The following is a 23,147-nucleotide window of genomic DNA, read 5'->3' as shown; positions in this document are numbered from 1 at the left end:
GAAACATGATGAAAGCTGTAAGATCCAGATCTACAGGAGTGACGTTTACTGACTATTGACCGGTAAGATCCTCAGAGAGGAAGAACAATAAAAGAATGGAAAGAGTGTGTGAGTGAAGGTGGTTGTGAATGTGTGTAGATGTGTGTTAGTTACAGGATCAGAGAACGACACCGTTCCTCCGTCATAGTCCAGATTCACTCTCACACGATCAAGCTTCTGATTAACATGAAAACCAGAACCAAAAGGCACTCCGTCCTCATTATACTCCACACTCCAGACATCAGTGTCGAAGAAAACATCTCCCTTCCTCTGGTTTGATGCTGTAGTTACTCCAAGAGTCCAGTATTCACTCTCTTTAACCTCCACATCCCAGCAGTGTGTTCCTGAGTTAAAACCCTCTGAACCCAGAACACAGTAATAACCGTCAAATCTCTCTGGATTATCAGGAACAGGTTGATAGATCCTGCTCCATCTCACACTGGTCAGATCATCAGACACGACGAGACGTGAATTCGCAGTGTTTGGATCCAGAATCACAGGAGCTGATGAGACACAATCAACAGATGCTTTTATTCTGATCTTCATATAATGATCAAGAGTGAAACCCAACACAGATTATTATGAATTATGACACTCGTCCTGTTGATCAAACACATTTTCAGTTTTTATCATCAGCGTTTAACGGCATCAACTACAAACATTAACCCCCTGGGGTCGGCGGTATCGCCAGCGATACCAGCTCGCTTTTTTTTTATCAGTGTAAAAGAAACTCATAAATACTCTGTTGACTTTGATTTTCCATAGGAGTTTCATACATTAATTGATCCTGTTAAGTGTGTATTTTTTTGTGTATACTCACAATAAAAACAAAGTGTTGTGCTTTTTCCCAAATAAAGAAAAATAAACACGAAGCGAGTTCTGCCTTCTCTCTGTCAGTTAAGTCCATTCTGAAACGCGTCCGAAAATGAACCATAACTCAGCGAATACTCAGTCAAACAGTCACACAGGCACACAGGCATGAAGCTTGAATTCTCTTCTTTTAAATGAAGTAATTTTTATAAAAAACAAATATTCTCAGTTTATGTAATATGAATGAAAAGAGAGAGATGTCAGTCGTTCTCATCTCAGCTCATTATGTTTTAATTTGACTCCGCGAGTTCACTTTCAGACTCATGTACTTTACGACGCTGTGAGGAATAATACTATCTTGATAATAATCCTGGAAAATTTACCTCAGAAGTTCTGGAAGTTTCATTTTGAGGAGCAACGGATCCCGCTGAGGAATAGGTCAGTTCTATGCTTTGTTCTAATCGCAAGTGTCTGTACACGCAAAAAGACTGTTTAAATATGAATCGCGTTTCTGTGTGTGAATGAATGAACGCACAGATGCGCGCTGTTGTGGAGCTACTACAGCTGGCACAAATACTGTTTCAAAATGAATCGCGTTTCTGTGTGTGAATGAATGAACAGCTTTTAGCAAACTCTATTGCTATACTAAGATGAGTAAAAATCGACTACAAAAATCGGATAGATTATAAAGTTTTTACTGTAAAATACTGCCACATCAAATAAGCTTATAATGTTGCCAATTTCTGCTCATGTGTTAAATATATATATATATGTTTTGTCAAAAATAATCAACTAAGATGTTATAGTGTTTGTTCCAATGTAGGCGATATTCAAACTAATGAATCCTTAACTTTGAAATACGTATGATAAAATGTATTTTTACAAAGAAAGATTACACTGGAAATATTGTTCAAATTTTAATTGTTGTAATTGTATAACCTTTTTAATAAAATAGCTAAAATATATACAAGGATAGATGTAAACAAAAACTTAAAAGGTCAATATAAGCCTTCTCTTTAAATAATTTTTTATTGTTTTTTATTAGTGACACATTTGGGTAGAGAATATATTCCAAAACTTTCTGAAAATACAGTATGAGAATTAACTGCACAATTACTAGAAATGTTTACCTTGGATATTATACAATTTGCAAGCACAATTTGTGAAAAAAACAACAACAACAACAACAACAACTGTGTTTCCAACTGTGAACCAATTATATATATATATATATATATATATATATATATATATATATATATATATATATATATATATGTATGTATATGTATGTATGTATGTATGTATGTATATGTATATGTATATGTATATGTATGTATGTGTGTGTGTATATATATATATATATATATATATATATATATATAGTCCTTGCATTCTTTCCTGTGGCTCAGTGACACACCTGAATGAAAGGCTCATTATGGCTCCAAACTAAAAGTGTTTCACAAAATTTAAATCAATGTATCGTTTTATGTGAATGATTAGGCAGGATGATTTTCACATCATTTTGAAGAATACACACTAGGCGACGACATCCATTAGTCAGACTTTTGACTAATGAATGTCGTCGCCTAGTGTGTATTCTGACACATATTTAGTATGTGTTTTGTGGCCTTATTTCAGAAACTTTCATTTTTAGTTTTTTCAATAACCATGCATAAACATTATTCTCTCAAAAATGAAAACATGTACATACATGTTGCTCACATATTATGGTAGCCCAGTTTGTGCTAAATAGGGTGTAATTACACCTTTGCCATTAACCTGTTAACCGTTGCCAGTGCGCAGCGCACTGAAGCGTTTTTTTATATATATAGTTCAAAGTTACTATCAGATTTAATGTTATACCTTGACAAACTATACATCATTAAAAAGATATGACTCAAGTTTCAGTATTTGACCACTATTGTATTCTGAGAAACTTATAGCGACAGTTATTTCTTCATTTGTGTCAGGAGTTATGAAATGAAAAAATGAGTCGATACCTTTGATATGAATTATGCGCGTCAGCCGCTTTCATTCATAAAAAACTCCCGTGCTGTCGTCATGACAGCGATACACAAAACAACGTCCTTCAGGGCTTTAGCTCAAAAGTGTGCATATTTGGAGAAATATTGATAGATTCTCATAGATTTACATCAGATTTCTATAGACAGGAATAATATTTATTGAATTTATACCCAAATGCGTCGATGTAATCATTATGAGCTTCTTACTGAGATGTGCTGTGTTTTCAATTCATACCAATAGCCTGAGGGCGCTATATGCACAATAATAGTCCATATATGGAACATGAAGAAAAGCCATGATCATGTGACATTCCAGGACGTCACTGATACACACAAAGCTAACAAGAGAGTACGCTACAACATGCAGATACAGACGTTTTGAAGACAATAAACATGTTTGCAATGATATTTGAGTTACCTGTGTTTTTCAAGCCATGCCAGGTATTTCCATAATAATAGATTATATTTATAATGTAATGCTAATCTATAGACTGTCATTGTGCAGAATACCATACAATGGTATATTTTCTGTCTGATTTTTTTATCTGAAGCCAAATTAGATCACAGAAGATTATTTAAAACACTCGTCTTGCGTTATGAAGTAAGTTTGGAGCACAAACATGGTTTTAATCTCATAAATTGTCGTGTATTGATGGTGTGCTAAGCTAACATGCTAGCTAGCCCTAGGTGCACCTGCAACCTAGAAATTTATACTTTTATGATTTTTGGAATGCTTACTGAAAGTTTCTTTATTCAAGAAATGCATTTGATACAGTTTAAAATGTTAGGTGAACTTTGAGAAAAGAAATTAGGGACTGAAACCCTATGAATAGCCTGTGAATAGCCAGTCATTAGTAACTATAATGCAGACAAAAGAAATGCATATTTAGAGCCATAACCAGTCTGGAGAGGTGTGAATGTGTGCAGGGGGAGACTGAGACTGAATGGGGCTCGTCTGCACCACAAAACAATAGAGACAATATACTGGATAGATGGTTAGAAGATAGCAATAAACATCAGTTGCATTTTAGCGTCAAAGCAAAATAAAGTCATTGACATGGTCTTCAAAAACATTTAACTAAATACAGAGTTTTGGACTTATTATCTTCAGATTTTAAACATAAAATGTTTAGACATGTGGCTTTAGCTGTAGTGCATTTCTAGATTGCTACAGTGCCAACTTCAATTTTATTTTCATAAGGATGTTTCATAAAAAATAATTTCTAATAACTTTACAAAACTTTGAAGCTATTTATAACAATTTTTTTCATTATGACAATAATTAATTCTACATTTACAATAAACTGCCAGGTGTCAGCTTTCAAATGAGATCATACTTGTGCTTTTAGTGCAAAGGGTTCATGAACTGTATCTGTTTGGGTATGTCATTTCTGGGGATTTTTTAAAAGTGGGGGTGCAGCTTAACAGGTTAATATGTTTATAAGCAACTGAAAAAAGCACAAATGTCAGGGCATGTCAGAACATCTCAAGGACCCCAAAAACCCCTCAGACCCCAGAGGGTTAAATATGAGATTCATACATTTGCGTCCATCAAGAGAAACTGATACTTTGGGAAAGTTAAATAACAATAAATCAATGAGATCTGTTGAGATTTATGATGTAGATGAAAAACTGTAAGTGTGTGTCTGATCTTCAGCAGCATCTGATCATCTTCATTTTATTGGCTCTTATAGTCTTTGTTTTGTTTTAAATTAGTTTATTATGATTGTCTGTTGTGTTTGACTTACAATCATGAATCACCTTATTATGTTGACTTGATAAATTATTATTATTAGTGAAGGCAAAGCATCACTGCTTACAAACACGAATCACCTTTAACACTTCCTAGCCACGCCCTAGCAACCATTGTCGAGCACCCTAGCAACCCAAATCCAAAGAGAGATATCTTCTAATCTGAATGTCATAGAGGAGTTGCGGTTGGTTTATATCATTCATACTAGCAAGCAGCCTTTGAAGTAACATCATTGGCAGCTGCCAAGCTGCTCCCTAGCAACTAGACAGAGTACCCTAGCAACTGTTCAGCAAGACCTATATCTCTGCACCAGAACATCTTAGAGACATGGTGGTTGGCTCCTTTGACTAATGCTAGCAAACAGAACATTCTAAACATGCTAGCAGTGAATAGCTACACTCTAATAGCGATTAGTTAAGTGTTAAAACATAAAAAATGCTAACTAAAACGCAGAAGCATGCTAATCATGTTAGCAAAATGATAACAACATGTAAATAATGCTAGCATCATGTTAGCACCTTGCTAAAACATGCAAGCAACAAGGTGATTGTGTTAGCATAATGTTACTAATTCTAACCATATAACAAACACCAAACTGTTCTATCTCTCTATCTATCTATCTATCTATCTATCTATCTATCTATCTATCTATCTATCTATCTATCTATCTATCTATCTATCTATCTATCTCATCAAGCACTTCCTGCTCAGCTACTGTTCGGACGCTCTTGCTTACTGCTCCGCGCTTTGCTCTATCGCTTTTACATTTTATCTCCTATATTTTTATATTTTATTTCCTTTTATCACCTAATTTTAACTTCAGCAAATCAGCACAGTGCTCAAACGACAAAGTTTGGATTATTCAGAATTCTTTTACCCGACCAGCTTACATTCCGGGGAAAAGAAAACACAACTGCCTACACTCATAAGGACAAGAGAGAAAATGCCTCTTCTGATTCAAGAATCTACTTGCTGCACTAACTGCCACAGACTTTTACAAAGGATTGCAGTTCTTGAAACAAAGTTACTTACGGGACCACCAAACAAGACGGAACACACAACAGAGCTTTGTCATGGACACCCTCAGCATATAGCCGGTGAGTCCCATGAAACTAGTGCTCCTCAACAGGTAGAGAAACAAGCCGATCGACTTACAAATCGATGGCACAAACAGGGAGCGAGACCCAAAGGCACTCGAGACATCAGATTGTCACGAGCTTCACATATTGCCGCAGTAGCATCCTCTACACCAGGTACAGCTCTAACAAGGATTGCAAACACTGGTCTCCTACCACCGCCTATACATCTTGAGAATAGATTTGAAGTACTAATGAATGTAAATGAGGAATCCCCAAACGTGATGAATGTGATTGAACACAGACTGAATGGGCCAGTAGCTAACACTGATGCTAACTGGCGCTCAAGGTCGAGCAGACAGCGGCACTCAGCTCAGAGCGCAGCCGAGCCCAGGACTCTGATAGTGGGGGACTCCATAATCAGAAACATTAGCAGCAGGGATACAACTACGTGCTGCCTTCCACAAGCAACAACTTCTGATATAAACAGGGAACTTCAGACCATTCCAATGAAACATAAGACTACAAATCGACTCATCATTCATGTGGGGAAGAATGATATTCATAAAGAGCAGTCAGAACTCCTTAAGAAGGATTTCAATGAACTTTTTGAAACACAAGTTCAAAGTTCAAACATTCATCAGTGGACCACTCCCAGCAAGAGAAACAAACAGGTTTTCACGGTTGCTTGGGCTTAATACATGGCTGCAAAAAACCTGCAATATAAAAGGAGTGAACTTCATTGACAACTTCAATCTTTTCTGGAGTCAGAGACAGCTGTTTCAACAGGATGGCCACCACCCAAACAAACTTGGTTCAAGAGTGCTAAAGGACAATATCTACTTCTCCCTCAATCGTCCTTCTGCAGTGTGTGCCGATCTGAACGGCACACACACACACACCTGGACACAGTATGAATGACCACGGGACTTCACTTAAACAGCAAATGGACATGCGGTTGACATATCACACAAGGACAATGATAACACCACTCAGCCGCAACAACCTCTGCTCACGGACACAATCTCAACTGAGCCCTGCCCACAGAGCTCACCACAAACAGACATATTAGAACTGCTCCAAGATTCAGCACCCAAGGATGACTTCCTGGAAAACAGCCAGGGAAGCCAGGACAGCATATCACAGCCTCCGATAACACCAGACCAACAGCCCCTCTCACCAGACACTTTTTCCCTCTCTCCAGCATCTCCACTTCTGTGCTTCTCACAGAAAATGGAAGAACTGGTGTATGCTGGAACCAAACTATCCCACTCTTTTGCTGCAAGCCCCCAGATACCAACCAAAAAACGGCAGGCACCTCAACCACCAAAGCCTGCAGGCCCAGCTCGCCCTCCCCCTCCTCCTGTGAGAGCTCTTCGGCCTCTGCCACAACGCCAGGGCCCACACCCTCCTCCATCTGCTCGAGGTGAACCAAAAACAACTGATACCAGCTCTCAGTGATATGTGTTGGGTCCCTGCTATGATAACAGTAACTTTCTCAAATGTTTACAGAACAAGCGGGAACCCAGTGTGCCTGTATCTTTCTCTATTGCTGTTCTATTACAAGATAGGAAGTCTAAGGCCTTCAATAGCCGTATAGCAAACCCAATTAATCTGGTGCCTATTACACGTCAAACTAAGATTGCTGTGGGGACAAAAAGTAAGACTGTTAAGTTAGCACTTTTAAACATTCGCTCACTTAAAAAAAAATCACTTCTAGTCAACGACTTAATAACCACAAACAACCTGGATTTTATGTTTCTAAATGAAACCTGGCTAGAAGACAGCTGCAGTGCAACAATCCTCAATGAAACGGCCCCTCCTAACTTTACTTTTATGAGTGTCTGCAGAGCTGTTAAGAGAGGTGGGGGTCTAGCTGCTCTTTTTAAAGATATCTATCAATGTAAGCGAATATCATTTGGGAATTACCCGTCTTTCGAATATCTGGGTACTGTGTTAAAAGGTGCATTTTACTTATCATTATTTACAGGCCTCCAAAATACTCTCCAGCCTTTGCTGAGGACTTTACAGAACTGTTATCAACAATTACCTCAGAGTTTGACTGTTTTGCCATTGCTGGAGATTTTAACATTCACATAGATAGTGCAGAAAACAATATGGCAAAAGAAATCAAAACTGTTTTAAAAAACTTTTAATCTGACTCAGCATGTACATGGACCCACACACAGTCGTGGACACACTCTAGATTTACTTATCAGTAAGGGTCTAAACATTTCATCGATTGTTATTAAGGATGTAGCACTGTCTGATCATTTCTGTATTTTCTTTGATATATTGATCTCTCCTGCCACTGAAGCTAGATCTGTGTCTGTCAAGAAGAGATGCTTAAATGAGAACACTAGCATACTATTTATGAAGATTTATGAAGGCTATATCCTTAACACCAAGCATGTTAACACTCTGTTGATTTTCTCCTTGATTCTTTTAACTCAAAAGTTAAAAGTGTAATTGATGTTATTGCTCCTGTGAAAGTCAGGAAGAAGAGTGGCAGACAAAAAGCACCTTGGAGAAACTCAACAGCAGTGCAAAATATGAAAAGACAATGCAGATAAGCAGAGCGCATGTGGCGGAAGACAACACTTGTAGTCCATTATAATATCTACAAAGACAGCCTTCATGCTTTCAATATGGAACTAGGCAAAGCAGACAGACAGACTTTCTTCTCAAATATTATAAACAGAAGTTTAAACAACACCCGCACTCTTTTTGCTACTGTAGAGAGACTGACAAACCCCCCAGAGCCAGATTCCCAGTGAAATGCTCTCAGACAGCAAGTGCAGTGAGTTTGCTTCTTTCTTCTCTGAGAAAATCAATAATATCTGAAAGGTGATCAGCACATCCTTGAGCTGCTCTGGGGTCAGACCGATCAGACCACCTGAGAAAGTAGTTACTATGTCTGATTTCAAAGAAATTGATGGCACAATTTTGGAAGAAACCGTACAGCACCTTAAAACATCAACCTGCGCTCTTGACACACTTCCCACATCTTTTTTCAAAAGTGTGTTAAACAGTTTAGAAGCAGATATTCTAGAAGTGGTAAATGCCTCACTTCTCTCTGGGAGTTTTCCAAACTCCCTGAAAACTGCAGTTGTCAAGCCCCTCCTGAAAAAGAGCAATCTGGATAAGACCATATTAAGTAGAGATGCACCGATTACAATTTTCTAGGCCGATTCCGATTTCCGATTTTTCATTGAGTTTGACCTGCCGATACCGATTTTAGCCGATTCCGATTAAAAAAAATTTCTAACCACTTTACAGCACACACAAATATTTATTTTCGATCTTTTCTTTAACCCTTTCACGCGTAAGTTTAAAATATTCTAACTGACTCCCCCACCCCCAGAGTGAGTTTTTTCAAGGCGAACCTTCCCTTTAATGTTTCCATGGCGACGCGTCACGCGATACACCGCAGCCACAATAATACTGTATGACAGATGTGTCGCTTTTATTTCGCTTTTCCTTTTTTATTAAAAATATTCACAAACTTGCTTAAGTTACCATGTCATCAACTAGCCTATCTGATATTCCGATTCTCAAATACGTGTAAGTGAGTGTGTTTGGTCGTTTAAAAACCTTTATAAATAATCTTGATCTATAACATGAGATGGGCGCCGCAATGTTGTCCTGTCAGTCGGATTTAACTTACAGCACGTGAATTCATCAGTTTCTCCCGAAATAAATGCAAGAAAGTGGCCGGTGAACTGAGAAGAATAGAGTAAACTTTATAGTTACTTCCACTATGTTTGTCTGATATGAATAACACATGTCGGCAAATTATATTTGAATAGATTGTTATTGCTGCTTCCACAGATATCAGTGTGTATTTTACAACTCCAAATGCATTGTTTTACTCGTGCTTATGTGTATTTAAATATCTGAAACCTAAAATAAACATTATGAGGTTGAAAACACTGCTTAGTTGTCATATATGACAGCGCTGAACGCGTCCGACTCTGGCTCAGCGCCAGCCAACGCGCGAAAGCACAGTTTGAATCTGGCAGTTATGCGACGTCATTGAACATTCTAAATGTGGCACCGTACTCTCGGGCACAGAAATAAAAATCCCATATATGAGACCGTACCGCTCAAAAGGTTAATCATGTGGCGCCCGAGTGCATTTGACCGGCATAAAATTTATATATGTCAGACTGACCGGCCGGTCGCCGGTCATGGCCGATCACGTGAAAATCGGCCAATTCCGGTCACCAGCCGATCAATCGGTGCATCTCTAATATTAAGCAACTATAGGCCGATTTCAAATCTTACTTTCATAGGCAAGATCATTGAAAAACTTGCTGAACAAATTCTTATGCTCGAATGGATACTTTGACAATTTTCAATCTGGTTTCCGACCGCACCACAGCACAGAGACAGCGCTCATAAAGATAATAAACGATATTCGCTTAAATACTGATTCAGGCAAATTATCAGTGCTGGTACTACTCGACCTCAGTGCTGCATTTGACACTGTCGATCATAACATACTTCTTGACAGGCTGGAAAACTGGGTGGGGCTTTCTGGGATAGTCCTAAAATGGTTCAGGTCATACTTAGATGGGAGAGGTTATTATGTGAGTATAGGAGACCATAAGTCTGAGTGGATATCCATGACATGCGGAGTCCCTCAAGGCTCAATTTTTGCGCCACTCCTGTTCAACCTGTATATGCTCCCAATGAGCCAAATAATGAGAAAGAACCAAAATGCTTACCACAACTATGCAGACGACACACAGATTTTCTTAGCCCTATCGCCTAACGATTACAGCCCCATTGACTCCCTGTGCCAATGCATTGATGAGGTCAACAGTTGGATGTGTCAAAACCTTCTTCATTTAAACAAAGACAAAACTGAAGTCGTTGCGTTTGGAAACAAAGATGAAGTTCTCAAGGTGAACGCATACCTTCACTCTAGGGGTCAAACAACTAAACATCAAGTCAGGAATCTTGGTGTGACACTAGAGTCAGACCTTAGTTTCAGTAGTCATGTCAAAGCAATAACTAAATCAGCATACTATCATCTGAAAAATATTGCAAGAATTAGATACTTTGTTTCCAGACAAGACTTAGAGAAACTTGTGCATGCTTTCATCACCAGCAGGGTGGATTATTGTAACGGACTCCTCACTGGCCTTCCCAAAAAGACCATAAGACAGTTGCAGCTCATACAGAACGCTGCCGCCAGGATTCTGAGCAGAACCAGAAAATATGAACATATCACACCTGTCCTCAGGTCTTTACACTGGCTCCCAGTTAGATTTAGGATTGATTTTAACCCTCTGGGGTCTGGGCTGTTTTTGGGGCCCTTGAGATGTTCTGACATGCCCTGACATTTGTGCTTTTTTCAGTTGCTTATAAACATATTAATGGCAAAGGTGTAAATTCACTCTATAAAGCACAAACAGGGCTACCATAATATGTGAGCCACGTGTATGTACATGTTTTCATTTTTGAGAGAATAATGTTTATGCATGGTTATTGAGAAAACTAAAAACTAAAATTTCTGAAATAAGGCCACAAAACACATAGTAAATATGTGTCAATAAGACTTTTCACTAATGGATGTCCTCGCCTAGAGTTTTTTCTTCAAAATTATGTGAAAATAGTCTTGCTTTATCGTTCACATAAAACCATACATTAATTTAAATTGATGTAAAACAGGTTTTGCTTGGAAAGCCAATATGCGAGGGGGGCGTGAACGAGGAGTGGTTTACACCTTAGAATACAATGTCCCACCCACTCTGCATAATGAGCCATTCATTCAGGTGTGACACTGACTGAGCCACAATGCAAGGACAAAATATATATTTAGAAGAAGACTTATATTGACCATTTAAGATTTTGCTTACATCTATCTTGTAAATATGTTTTGCTATTTTATTAAAAAGGTTACAATTACAACAATAATTACAATTTCAACAATATTTCAAGTGTACTCTTTCTTTGTAAAAAAAAAATGATTATAGGCCTACATTTTATCTATGTATTCATTAGTTTGAATATAGTCAACATTGGAACAGCTAACATCTTAGTTGATGACTTTTTATCATTTTATTTATAATGAGTATTTTATATATAGAAATTGCTAAACAAAAGCTTATTTGACATGGCAGTATATTCTACAGTAAAAACTGTACCCAAATCTAGTCAACAAGATGTTGTCTTTCATATTTCGCCTGACTGTAACGTTGTTTTCATGAAATATTAGGGCATATTGTTAATTTGCAGTTTAATACGTTGCTTATACATATAGCCTACATTTTATTTCAACATATTTCAGTCGATTTTTACTCATCTCAGTATAGCAATACAGTTTGCTAAAACATCATCATTCATTCACACACGCGATTTAAATTTAACTTCTGGCAAAGATGAAGTTGACGATAGGCTATTGACTCGCGATCTTCGCAGCAGGCTAGTGAACGCACCGGAGAAATGCACATTTATTAGGCTACATAGTTTTTTGTTTTGGATGGTTTTGTTTAGAACCAGCTTTCTGTAAATATATTTCACATTTTTTAGACATGTGAGGCGAGTAGGCTACGGTCTGGTTCATGATGATCTCCAGTTCAAGCACCTTATGTTGTGATTGCTAGCCTATATTAACATTAAATCCAGGAAATTTGTTAATGAAAAAATTATTAAAATTAAGATACAATTGATACAAAACTAAATTCGTTTTAAAGAAAGGATTTGTACTTTCTGTTTTGAGGTCTCTGTGAAAGTTTGAAAGTCTTTTAGTGCTGCTTTCAGAGCGCTCGCGTCCATAATGGAGAACTGTCACGTAATATTGTTTTTTCCTCATAAATGCGAACACGAAAAATAAAAGACAAAAGACTTTTAAGTAAAACTTACTCCGAAATTGTGTCCTCGGCGGAATTCGCTCTTCAAAATGCTGCCGTTCGTCGTCTGAGGCATTGATCGGGGGGCGGGTGCGCTGCATACTAGATCACCTAACTATTTACATGTGAATCGCGCCGGGGGGCGGGGCGGCCTCAGCTCATTTAGAGATAATGAAGGGAGAAGGAAAAACGGTACCTCTCCTTGCTTTCAAACTGATTACATGAGTTGAAAACATTTGTTTTTTATATAAATTACTTCATTTAAAAGAAGAGATTTCAAGCTTCATAGAGACATATCTCACGTGCCTGTGTGAGAAGTATTCGCTGAGTTATGATTCATTTTCGGACGCGTTTCAGAATGGACTACACTGGCAGAGAGAAGGCAGAACTCGCCTCGTGTTTATTTTTCTTTATTTGGCAAAAAGCACAACACTTTTTTTTTATTGTGAGTATACACAAAAATAATACACATTTAACAGAATCGATTGATGTATGAAACTTGTTTGTAAAATCAAAGTCAAAAGAGTATTCCGGGTCTCAATTCAACTCATAAGGAAAAAAGCGAACAGATCACGCCGGCGTGATTGCCGACCTCAGAGGGTTAACCCTCTGGGGTCTAAGGTGTTTTTGGGGTCCTTGAGATGTTCTGACATGCCCTGACATTTGTGCTTTTTTCAGTTGCTTATAAACATATTAATGGCAAAAAAAAAATTACACACTATTTAGCACAAACAGGGCTACCATAATATGTGAGCAACAAGAATGTACATGTCTGCATTTTTGAGAGAATAATGTTTATGCATGGTTATTGAAAAAACTAAAAACTAAAGTTTCTGAAATAAGGCCATAAAACACATTCTAAATATGTGCCAATAAGACTTTTGTCTAATGGATGTCATTGCCTAGTGTTTTTTCTTCAAAATGATGTGAAAATCACCCTGCCTTATCATTCACATAACACAATACATTGATTTGAATTTTGCAAAGCACTTTCTGTTTGGAAAGGCAATATGCGGAGTGGGCGTCAACGATCATGCATATTTAGTGGTTCACACCTGAGGAGACAATGGGGCCTGCATACTTAATTAGCCATTCATTCAGGTGAGTCACTGAGCCACAAGAATGCAAGTGCAACAGTTGGAAGCATCTTTTTTCTCATCATGCATCATTCATTCTTTTTTATTTTTCCACATATTGTGCTTGCAATTTGGCCTATAATATCCAAGGAAAACATGTCTAGTAATTGTGCAGTTAATTCTCATACTGTATTTTCAGTTTTGGAATATTTATCCTCTCCCCAAATTTGTCACTAATAAAACACAATAAAAATTATTTAAAGAAAAGGCTTATATTTACATTTTAATAGTTTGTTTACATCTACCTTGTAAATATATTTTTTTATTAAAAAGGTTACAATTACAACAACAATTCAAGTGTAATCTTTATTTGTAAAAACTAAAGTATACATTTTATCATACATATTTCAAAGTTAAGGATTTGATTGATTATTTGATTACTTTATTTTTGACAAAACATACTATATTTAACATGAGCAAATATTGGCAAACAAAAGCTTATTTGAGGTGGCAGATATTTTACAGTAAAAATGTATAATCTATCCAAAACTAATCAACGAAATGTTGTCTTTCATATGTCTGTAACATAGGTCTTTCATTTTTATTATAAGAAATATAAATGTTAATTTGCAGTTTAATACGTTGCTTATACAAATACATTTTATTTCAACATATTTCAGTTGATTTTTACTCAGTATAGCAATACAGATTGCTAAAACCGAAACATTCATTCACAAACAGAAACGCCTGACTGTAACGTTGTTTTTATGAAATATTAGGGCATATAAATGTTAATTTTCAGTTTAATACGTTGCTTATACAAATAGCCTACATTTTATTTCAACATATTTCTGTCGATTTTTACTCAACTCAGTATAGCAATACAGTTTGCTAAAACATCATCATTCATTCACACAGAGACACAATTTAAACTGTCTTTTTGCGAGCTGTGATAAACAGCGCGCATCTCTGCGGCTGCCGTTCATTCATTCACAGAAACGCGATTAACTTGAGAAGGAAAAAAAACTTACAGTATTCGGATCCTCTCTCCTGCAATACCCGCACTCTGAGGTAGATTTTCCATTTTTATTATTCCTCACAGCGCTGCCAGATGGTGTAAACACGTAGGCTACAATGATCTGTTTAAACTTGTGTTTTCTCGAGCTGATATGGGGGCGTTCACAGGTTTGCTTGGATTGCCTCAGTAATTTGCGTTTGAATAGCACGCGCTCTCCGTGGGCGGAGTCACATTGCATTTGAATGAGCTCTAATTAGCTCGACTGGAATCGCTCTCTTTTAATACAGATTTCACAAGATGAGAATATTTGTTTTTTATATAAATTACCTCATTTAAAAGAAGAGAATTCAAGCTTCATGTCTGTGTGTCTATATGCCTGTTTGACTGAGTATTCGCTGAGTTACAGTTCATTTTCGGACGCGTTTCAGAATGGTCTTCACTGACAGAGAGAAGGCAGAACTCGCATCACGTTTATTTTTCTTTATTTGGCAAAAAGCACAACACTTTGTTTTTATTGTGAGTATACACAAAAATAATACACATTTAACAGAATCGATTGATGTATGAAACTTGCTTGTAATATCAAAGTCAACAGAGCAAAATTAATTTCTTTTGAACTGAACTGAAAAAAAGCGAGCCTATCGCGCCGGCGCGATTGTCGACCTCAGGGGGTTAAAGTATTATTACTGGTATATAAATCATTTAATGGCCTAGGACCTCAATATATTGCAGATATGCTCACTGAATATAAACCCAACAGATCACTCAGATCATCAGGATCATATCAGCTAGAAATACCAAGGGTTCACTCTAAGCATGGCGAGTCCGCTTTTAGCTATTATGCCAGCCGCAGCTGGAACCAGCTTCCAGAAGAGATCAGACGTGCTCCTACAATAGTCACTTTCAAATCCAGACTCAAAACACATCTGTTTAGCTATGCATTTAATGAATGAGCACTGTGCCACTGTTCGTCCGACTGTTTGTACTGTACTGTATTTTATTTTTCTTAACTGTTTTAATCATTCTTCTTTTTTTATTATTTTAATGTCTTCTATGTAAAGCACTTTGAATTGCCATTGTGTATGAAATGTGCTATATAAATAAACTTGCCTTGCCTTGCCTATCTATCTATCTATCTGTCCGTCCGTCCGTCCGTCCATCCATCCATCTATCTATCTATCTATCTATCTATCTCTTTCTCTGTCTGTCTGTCTATCTATCTGTCTATCTGTCTATTTGTCTATTTGTCTATCTATCTATCTATCTATCTATCTATCTATCTATCTATCTATCTGTCTGTCTGTCTGTGTCTATCTATCTATCTCTGTCATGAAGAACCTCTAACTTTCCACCCGCCCATCATGTCCAGCTCAGATCTCCTGCTGTCAGACTCACTGTTTTGGACGATGTCCTGCATCTTCTTCCAGACTCTGAACGGCAGGTTGCCCGAGTATTGTGGCACATGAATCAAAGCTCCAGAAGCCATCTGTGGATCCGGCTGTGAGCTCTGGACTCTGGAAGAACATTCAAGAGTTAGAACTGCAGTGGCTTTGGATCAGAACCAGAGAGACCTGAGACAGGAGCAGATCACTCACCTTTCCATTGAGACTGGAAACTCCTGCAGAACAAACACCCCATTTATCATCAAGAACTCAATCAATCATCAATCAATCAACCAATGATCTGAAATCAGACCTTCAGAAAGCAGACGTCATTGGCTTTCATCATCTCCTCCATGTCTTTGATTGTGTGTGAAAGAGCTGAGATGTGTGTGTTCATCTCCTCCAGCTTCTCCTCCATCCTCTGCTTCTTCTGCTCCTCTTCCTCCCTCAGTGCAGTGACTGTAGCTTCTTCTTCATCTCTGAGAAACTGATGAAGCTTCTCAAACTGCTGTTTAATCTGACGCTCTGTGTGCTCAGCTTGAGACTGAAATCAAAGCACATTCACTTCAATCATCTCAATCGACACACATCATTAATATCCACGATGAACTCGGATACCCGACATAAAACGGATCCAGAAGCAGATTGCTGATAGTCATTTACTGAAATAATAAACTGGAATACATTATATCAAACCATAACTGTTTATAGTGATCCAACAGCTGTAATGAAAATGACTCTCGTTTCTGTTTCCTCACCTTGATGTGTCGAACTGTTTTCTGAATCTCTGCTTTCATTTTTTCATTGCGTTTAAGTTTCTTCTGTAAGGACTTCAGTGCTGTATTGAGCTCCTCCTAGAATTGAACAAAAATACATAAAACACCAGATTACAGTGAAGAGAAAAATTTATTCAGAAATTACAGTTTTTCTCCATTGGTTTGGCTCATTTCTTGAAACAGAAATGACATTCTCAAAACAACATGGACAAACCTCCAAACCACTTGGCAATTGTTCACAACAGAATTTAATTTCTCATTCATTTCATCAAATTGCAAATGTCTAAGTACATGTCTCAATGTCTCAGTACATCTTTGCAAATGATTAAGTACAGGTAGCTTACATTTAGCACAATTTCCAAGTGAATAGATCTTGTTGATCTAAACTGATTGTTGATTCTCAGTCTAATGGTTGTTCGCTCCAAAACGTGTCAGCGTCATTTCATTGTATAAGCCATCACATGCACAATAGTCTGTTCAATTGTCAAAATTAGTCAAGAACATAATACCATGAATACCATATGTGTGTGTATATATATATATATATATATATATATATATATATATATATATATATATATATATATACTATTATTGGCCTATTGGCCACCAGACCATGGTGGATGTCCCAGGCCAGCGAGGGGGCAACTATGTGTGCTGCCATATCTGAGAATGGTGTGGCCACTCACATCCCCAGTCTTGGCCCATACAATACACAGAAGCTCCTCATCTTCTTGGACCGCCTTCATTTTGATTTGATCCCTGAAAATGAGAGAGGTCTCGTAGGGCCTCACCTACCACAATATGTCATTGTATGGGACAATGTGAATTTCCACTGTGGCCCGCTCATCAGGGCCTGGTTCACTACTCATCCAAGGATGGTCATGGTGTTCCTACCACCTTACTCTCCTTTCCTCAATCCTATTGAGGAGTATTTCTCCGCTTGGAGGTGGAGAGTGTATGAGCATTGGGCTCAAGATCAGAGGTCCCTGCTCCATGCAATGGACGCTGCGTGTGAGGATATTACAGGAGATCAGTGTAGGGGATGGTTGCGACATGCACGCCGTTTCTTCCCTCGTTGCATCGCAAGGGAGAATATACGCTGTGATGTGGACGAGAATCTGTGGCCAGACAGACAGCAGCGTGTGGATGGCCAGGAGGGTGAGAACGGTGGCCAGGAGAGGGAGGGTGAGGACAGCGACCAGTGAAGAACTGTTAGTTGTGAAACTCCAGCTTTATTTACAGAACTGTAGGCTGCATATAATTTTCATTGTTTTTTGTTTGTGTTTATATTACAGTATATTATGCTGTATACATTTTCTTTTTACTCTGATGTATGGAAGTTACTTTATGTGTGTGAATGATAATGGTTACAATTTCCTTGGCACTATGAGTGCAATGTGTGATGTCAAACCTTGGAGGCTACTCTTACCCTAAAATACTATTTCTTTTTTTTTTCAGTTTTATACACAATTATATTCTGTTAGCTAGACAAAAAACAGTACAGTAGCCATTGTCAATGAAGGACTGGGCTAAGACTGAAAGGTGGACATGAGGGATATTTCAATGTTCCTCTGCCATAGTGACAAAACATCTAAACATTTTGACTTGCAGTGCTTACACAATGCCAAAGGGACGAAGCATTTTCGTGGCACTGACTCTTTATATGGGAAACAAATTTAGTTTTGAAGCATGAGTGAACAGTTTTGGGAGAGATATGAGCTTTTGCAAGTGAGCTATAGTGTTGTGCTGAACTGTAAGACTGTTTTGCCAAATGATCTTAGAGTTTTGAGAATGTAATTTCTGTTTCAAGAAATGAGCCAAACCAATGGAGAAAAACTGTAAAACCTACCATAAAACAAGTTTGTATAGCACCTTTCACAGACAGAAGGGTCACAAAGTGCTGCACAGTAATGAAAATAAACAACAAAATAAAATAAAAACAGCACAAGTACCAACCTAGTACAACTCCACAACTGTACTACCATCAGATTCATAAAAATCCACTAATAAACACGTCAAATTGTTAATTAAAAGCTTGTCCAAAAAGATGAGTCTTTGAGTGTTTTTTAAAAGATTCCACAGAACTCATAGTTCCAGAGCTTTGGAGCCGCAACACAAAAAGCACGGTCACCTCTTGTCTTAAGGCGTGTTCTGGGAACAGTTAAAAGATCTTGGCCTGAAGACCTTAGAGACCGACACGGAGTATGCATATGTAATAGATCCTGAACGTAGGAGGGTGCTTGACCATGCAAGGCTCTAAAAGTAATGACCAAAATTTTAAAATGTACTCTAAAACCAACAGGAAGCCAATGAAGGGCCTTCAGCACAGGAGTAATGTGTGACCTCCTGCTGGTCCTAGTCAAAAGCCTAGCAGCTGCATTTTGTACAACTTGCAGTCGATCTAAAGAAAATTTATTCAAACAAGTGTACAGCACATTGCAATAGTCCAATCGTGTAGAAATAAAGGCATGAACAAGCATCTCCATCTCTTTTTTGGAAACCATAGATCTAATCTTAGCAATGTCAGATTCAATCAGATAAAAGATGGAAAAAACAGGTGCGAACCACAGACTTAACATGACTGTTAAAACACATTTATCTATCAAAAATGACACACAGATTTCTTATGTCACTGCGGTCAGAGGATGATAGACCCCCGAGGGCCTGCCTAATCTTAGGGGTAATGTTGTCTGGGGCAAAAATCATCACCTCTGTTTTATCCGTATTAAGTTGCAGAAAGTTCTCAGCCATCCATTTATTAATGGAGACTAAACAATTCAGCAGAAGGGACAGTTTGTCTAGTCTGTCTGGACTAAATGAAATAAGTAACTGGATGTCATCAGCATAACAATGATAAGATACTGTTTTAAAACTACTTATAATCTTTCCAAGGGGAAGCATGTACAGACTGAACAGCAGGGGGCCAAGCACAGAACCTTGCGGCACACAATAGGACAAAGGGACAGAATCTGACATGAAAGATCCTGTGGACACAGAAAAACTCCTGTCAGAAAGATAGGAGGTAAACCAGTCCAGAGCAGATCCAGGCAAAACAAAGGCAACCTGAGTAAACACAAAGTACAGTTTGTAAATGACACTGCTATTTATTGAAACAAAAAGGTTATCCAATACCAACTGGGCCAGCGTGAAATTTATTTGCCCCCGTAGTTACTAATTTCTCAAATCTATAAAACTGCATTTATAATGTAGTTCAGCTGGACTAAACACAACCAGTCCTGGTCACTGCAGCCCTGTTCAATCAGATCAACACTGAATACTGAAGCCTGATTGGTTCATGTCTGTGTGCCTGTACAGACAAACGGCTTTTCAACCCGCTAAAACTGACGGGGCCAACTGCATGTTTAAGTCGCGCTGAAAACTGTCTTCATCAGAATTGTTCTCCTTCAAACGTGAAGATCATCTCCTCGCTGTCTCCAAAGAGAAGAAGATAGGAGCCTTTCTGCTCACCGTTGAAACAAGCCTCAACTGGCGGATTAACGGCTCTTCGACAGCTAAAGCTGACTCGCTGCTTCTCCTCTGGGCTATCCGGCAACTCTTCAAGAGACACTGTCACTATTAAAAGAGCAAATTTGAGCAACATTTGTTGCAAAATGCCACGAGTGTTGCTCCTGCAGGGCTCCCTGCTTCCCTCATCTGGAGAGAGTGACATGGTTTCATTTGGCGGCTCCGAGGAGGACTTTTGATGACACTATGTCTCTGAAGCGGAGGACTGAGCGAACTCTGTTATAAGTCATGGTGCGCTCCCTAAAAACTGGTACACAGTATAAACTGGTAAAACCTATAAACTGGTCTTGACCCGGCGTCCTTTAAAAAGCTGTGCAGCGTGACCGATCTCGCCCTGCGTGCCACTAAGTCTACGGCCCAAGCGATTAGTCGTGCCATGGCCAGTTTGGTGGACCACCTTTGGCTGAACCTGACGGAGATCAAGACAAGACAGCCCTCCTTGACTCCCCGTCTCTCTCTCGGTTCTGTTCGGTTCTGCAGTGGACGGCTTTGCTGAGCGTTTTACAGGCCCAGAAGTTGTCAGATGATGCAAGATCGAAAGAGGAACTCTGCGCACACAGATCTTTGCTCCTCAGGACCAAGGTTACGTTAGTAACCAGAACAATCTGTGTTTAAGACTCGTTATTATTCTTTACATGTGAATCAAGAAGCATTTGTCTTACCTTATATGATGAAACCACTTCACTGATGGGTCTGAATGTATGATTGTCATGTTGTTTTGAATCTCTGCACACAATACACACAGGCTGTTTGTCCTCCAGACAGAAGAGTTTGAGTTTCTCACTGTGTAAACTGCAGATCTCCTCAGACCCTGATGAATGCCTCTCATTTCTCTCCTTCAGGAACGACTCACACAAGTTTTTTAACGCAAGATTAACTGGAGGAGGACCTCTTGAGGATCTTCTCCTGCAGACAGGACACTCCTGAGATTTCTTGGTTCTCCAGAACTGTTGAAGACACTCTTTACAGAAACTGTGACTACATGATAAAAGAACAGGAGCGTTGTAGATTTCATGACACACAGGACATATATAATCATCTTCAGCTGCTGAAGCCATTTTCACTGTTTGAGCTCCAGCAATCTAAACTTTACTTTCACTTTCTGAATGACGGTTTCAAAAATGAATCACCATGAGAATCACAAAAATCAGAAACAAACTTGTTCAGAAACAAACTTCTCAAATTCTTCTGTAAATTTTTCCCCTTCGTACTCCACTGATCGCTGATTCTTTATTGCTTTTGTCAAGACAAAGTCAGTATGGAAGAAAAGAGAAATAACAAGTCAGTCTCTTCCTGGTTAGTGTTGTAAGAGGGTGGAGCTTCTGATCAAGGTGTGTTGAAACAGGTCAAAGAACAACATCAGGATTTCTTTAGGTAAAATTAACAAAATATAAGCCTGTTCAAAATGACCTTGCATTGAAACGTTAAGATATAAAGCTAAATCCTTGGATTAAACACAAAAAAAACAAAAATACTCAAATATTGAAAATAAAAGATCTCAAAACCCTTATACGCGTATTATTTATTGCTCTTCTTTATTCGTCACAGAGTTTCTCACAGGGTCTGTCATGCTCCCTCTCTCTTATAATGATTTCTTCTTATGCTGAAATTTCAGTGATAAACACTCCTCTGTTTATCTGCTGATTGTCAGTGTTTGGAGAAACAAACAGATCAACAGATTAAAAGTCCTGAATAAACAGGATAAACGGAGATGAGACAAAAGTTTGTCTCTCATGGATCACTCGTCAGCACCTTTATTAACACTGATTTAGTATTTCTTGTTAATTATGAAAAATATATTCACTTTATTAGCATAAAGACATTTCTAAAGATAATACCAACAGAACAACAGAATAACTAATCGTTGATTGATTAGTTATTCTGTTGTTCTGTTGGTATTATCTAGGGAAAGTAGGTCATGGAGTAAAATAATACAAAGAACCATGAGAAACGTAGTCAAAACAAGACATACATCTTACAAACTAACTCTAGATACTGGATACAGTGTGAAATAATGCCAAATAGCCCATGATATATAGTCAAGTTACAAAAGTTAAAATGGGGTCAGATTTACTGTGTGAGGAATTGGGTGTTAAAAGAATGATACAAAAACTGAGGTTAAAGTGGATAAGAGCGGTGTATTTACAATCTTCACCCCAGCAAACATGTGACGTAACGGTGACCAAAACTCCCCATATCCACAAAAGAAAAGCTTCCGCTGCTATTTTATAGAAGTCCCACCTCACGAAGGAAGAAAGAAGAAATACACCATTCCTTCACGACGAAACACAGGTAAGTGTAAATACAACTCGCAATAAGGGTCCCACACGTTCTCTAAAGTAATTTACGAATTTTACATTTTAACCAAGATCTCTGTTTCAAATGGCTTTTTAACCGTCTGAGGTCGGCAAACTCGCCCGCGCGTTTTGCTGGATTTTCTTCACATTGTAGCACAATAAACTTAAATTACTCCGTCATTTATGGTCATACAGAAAAAAGAAATATAAAAAAAGAATCGAGATGTCTACTTTTGTATGTGTCCATGTACAATCGAATCAAAACATTGTGCTTTTTTAAAATAAAGAAAATAAACAGGGTGTGCTTTCTGCCTCTCCGTCTTGCTGAACTTTTTTTTTCTTGAGCACGTCTATAAATTGAAACAAAACTCAGCGAATACTTGTCACACATTTATGAGCCATATATCTTTATAATCATTTAAGTGTGTACTTTTAAATGATCGGATTCAAACTGAAAACAAATATTCTCTGCTTAAGTAATTTGTATAACCAACAAGATGTCCAG

The 23,147-nt window shown here is 38.1% G+C and overlaps 1 protein-coding gene across 1 annotated transcript; it reads right to left on the bottom strand.

Moving 5' to 3' along the window:
• Positions 1-20: 20 nt before the first annotated feature.
• On the bottom strand, positions 21-21,872 carry LOC311066073 (zinc-binding protein A33-like). Its single transcript, XM_084087048.1, has 6 exons — positions 21,008-21,872; positions 16,800-16,895; positions 16,355-16,585; positions 16,255-16,277; positions 16,055-16,173; positions 21-542 (listed from the first exon to the last, which is right to left on the bottom strand). The coding sequence occupies exons 1-6, from the start codon at positions 21,401-21,403 to the stop codon at positions 46-48; spliced, it is 1,362 nt and encodes a 453-aa protein (XP_083943174.1). The 5' UTR covers positions 21,404-21,872; the 3' UTR covers positions 21-45.
• Between the last annotated feature and the right edge of the window lie 1,275 nt (positions 21,873-23,147).

The sequence above is a fragment of the Abramis brama genome (genome assembly GCF_963993115.1).
Source record: "Abramis brama genome assembly, chromosome: 16".
In the NCBI taxonomy this organism is placed as follows: Eukaryota; Metazoa; Chordata; class Actinopteri; order Cypriniformes; family Leuciscidae; genus Abramis; species Abramis brama.
The sequence above is the reverse complement of the archived record's forward strand: the minus strand, read 5'-3'. Positions and strand labels throughout refer to the sequence as shown.

Excerpts from the sequence above, each read along its gene's own strand:
- LOC311066073 (XM_084087048.1), bottom strand. The coding sequence starts at position 21,403 with ATGGCTTCAGCAGCTGAAGATGATTATATATGTCCTGTGTGTCATGAA. Across the intron at positions 16,586-16,799 it reads AAACAGTTCGACACATCAAG|TCTCAAGCTGAGCACACAGA; the intron begins GTGAGGAAACAG and ends CTTTGATTTCAG. Across the intron at positions 16,278-16,354 it reads ATGACGTCTGCTTTCTGAAG|GAGTTTCCAGTCTCAATGGA; the intron begins GTCTGATTTCAG and ends TTTGTTCTGCAG.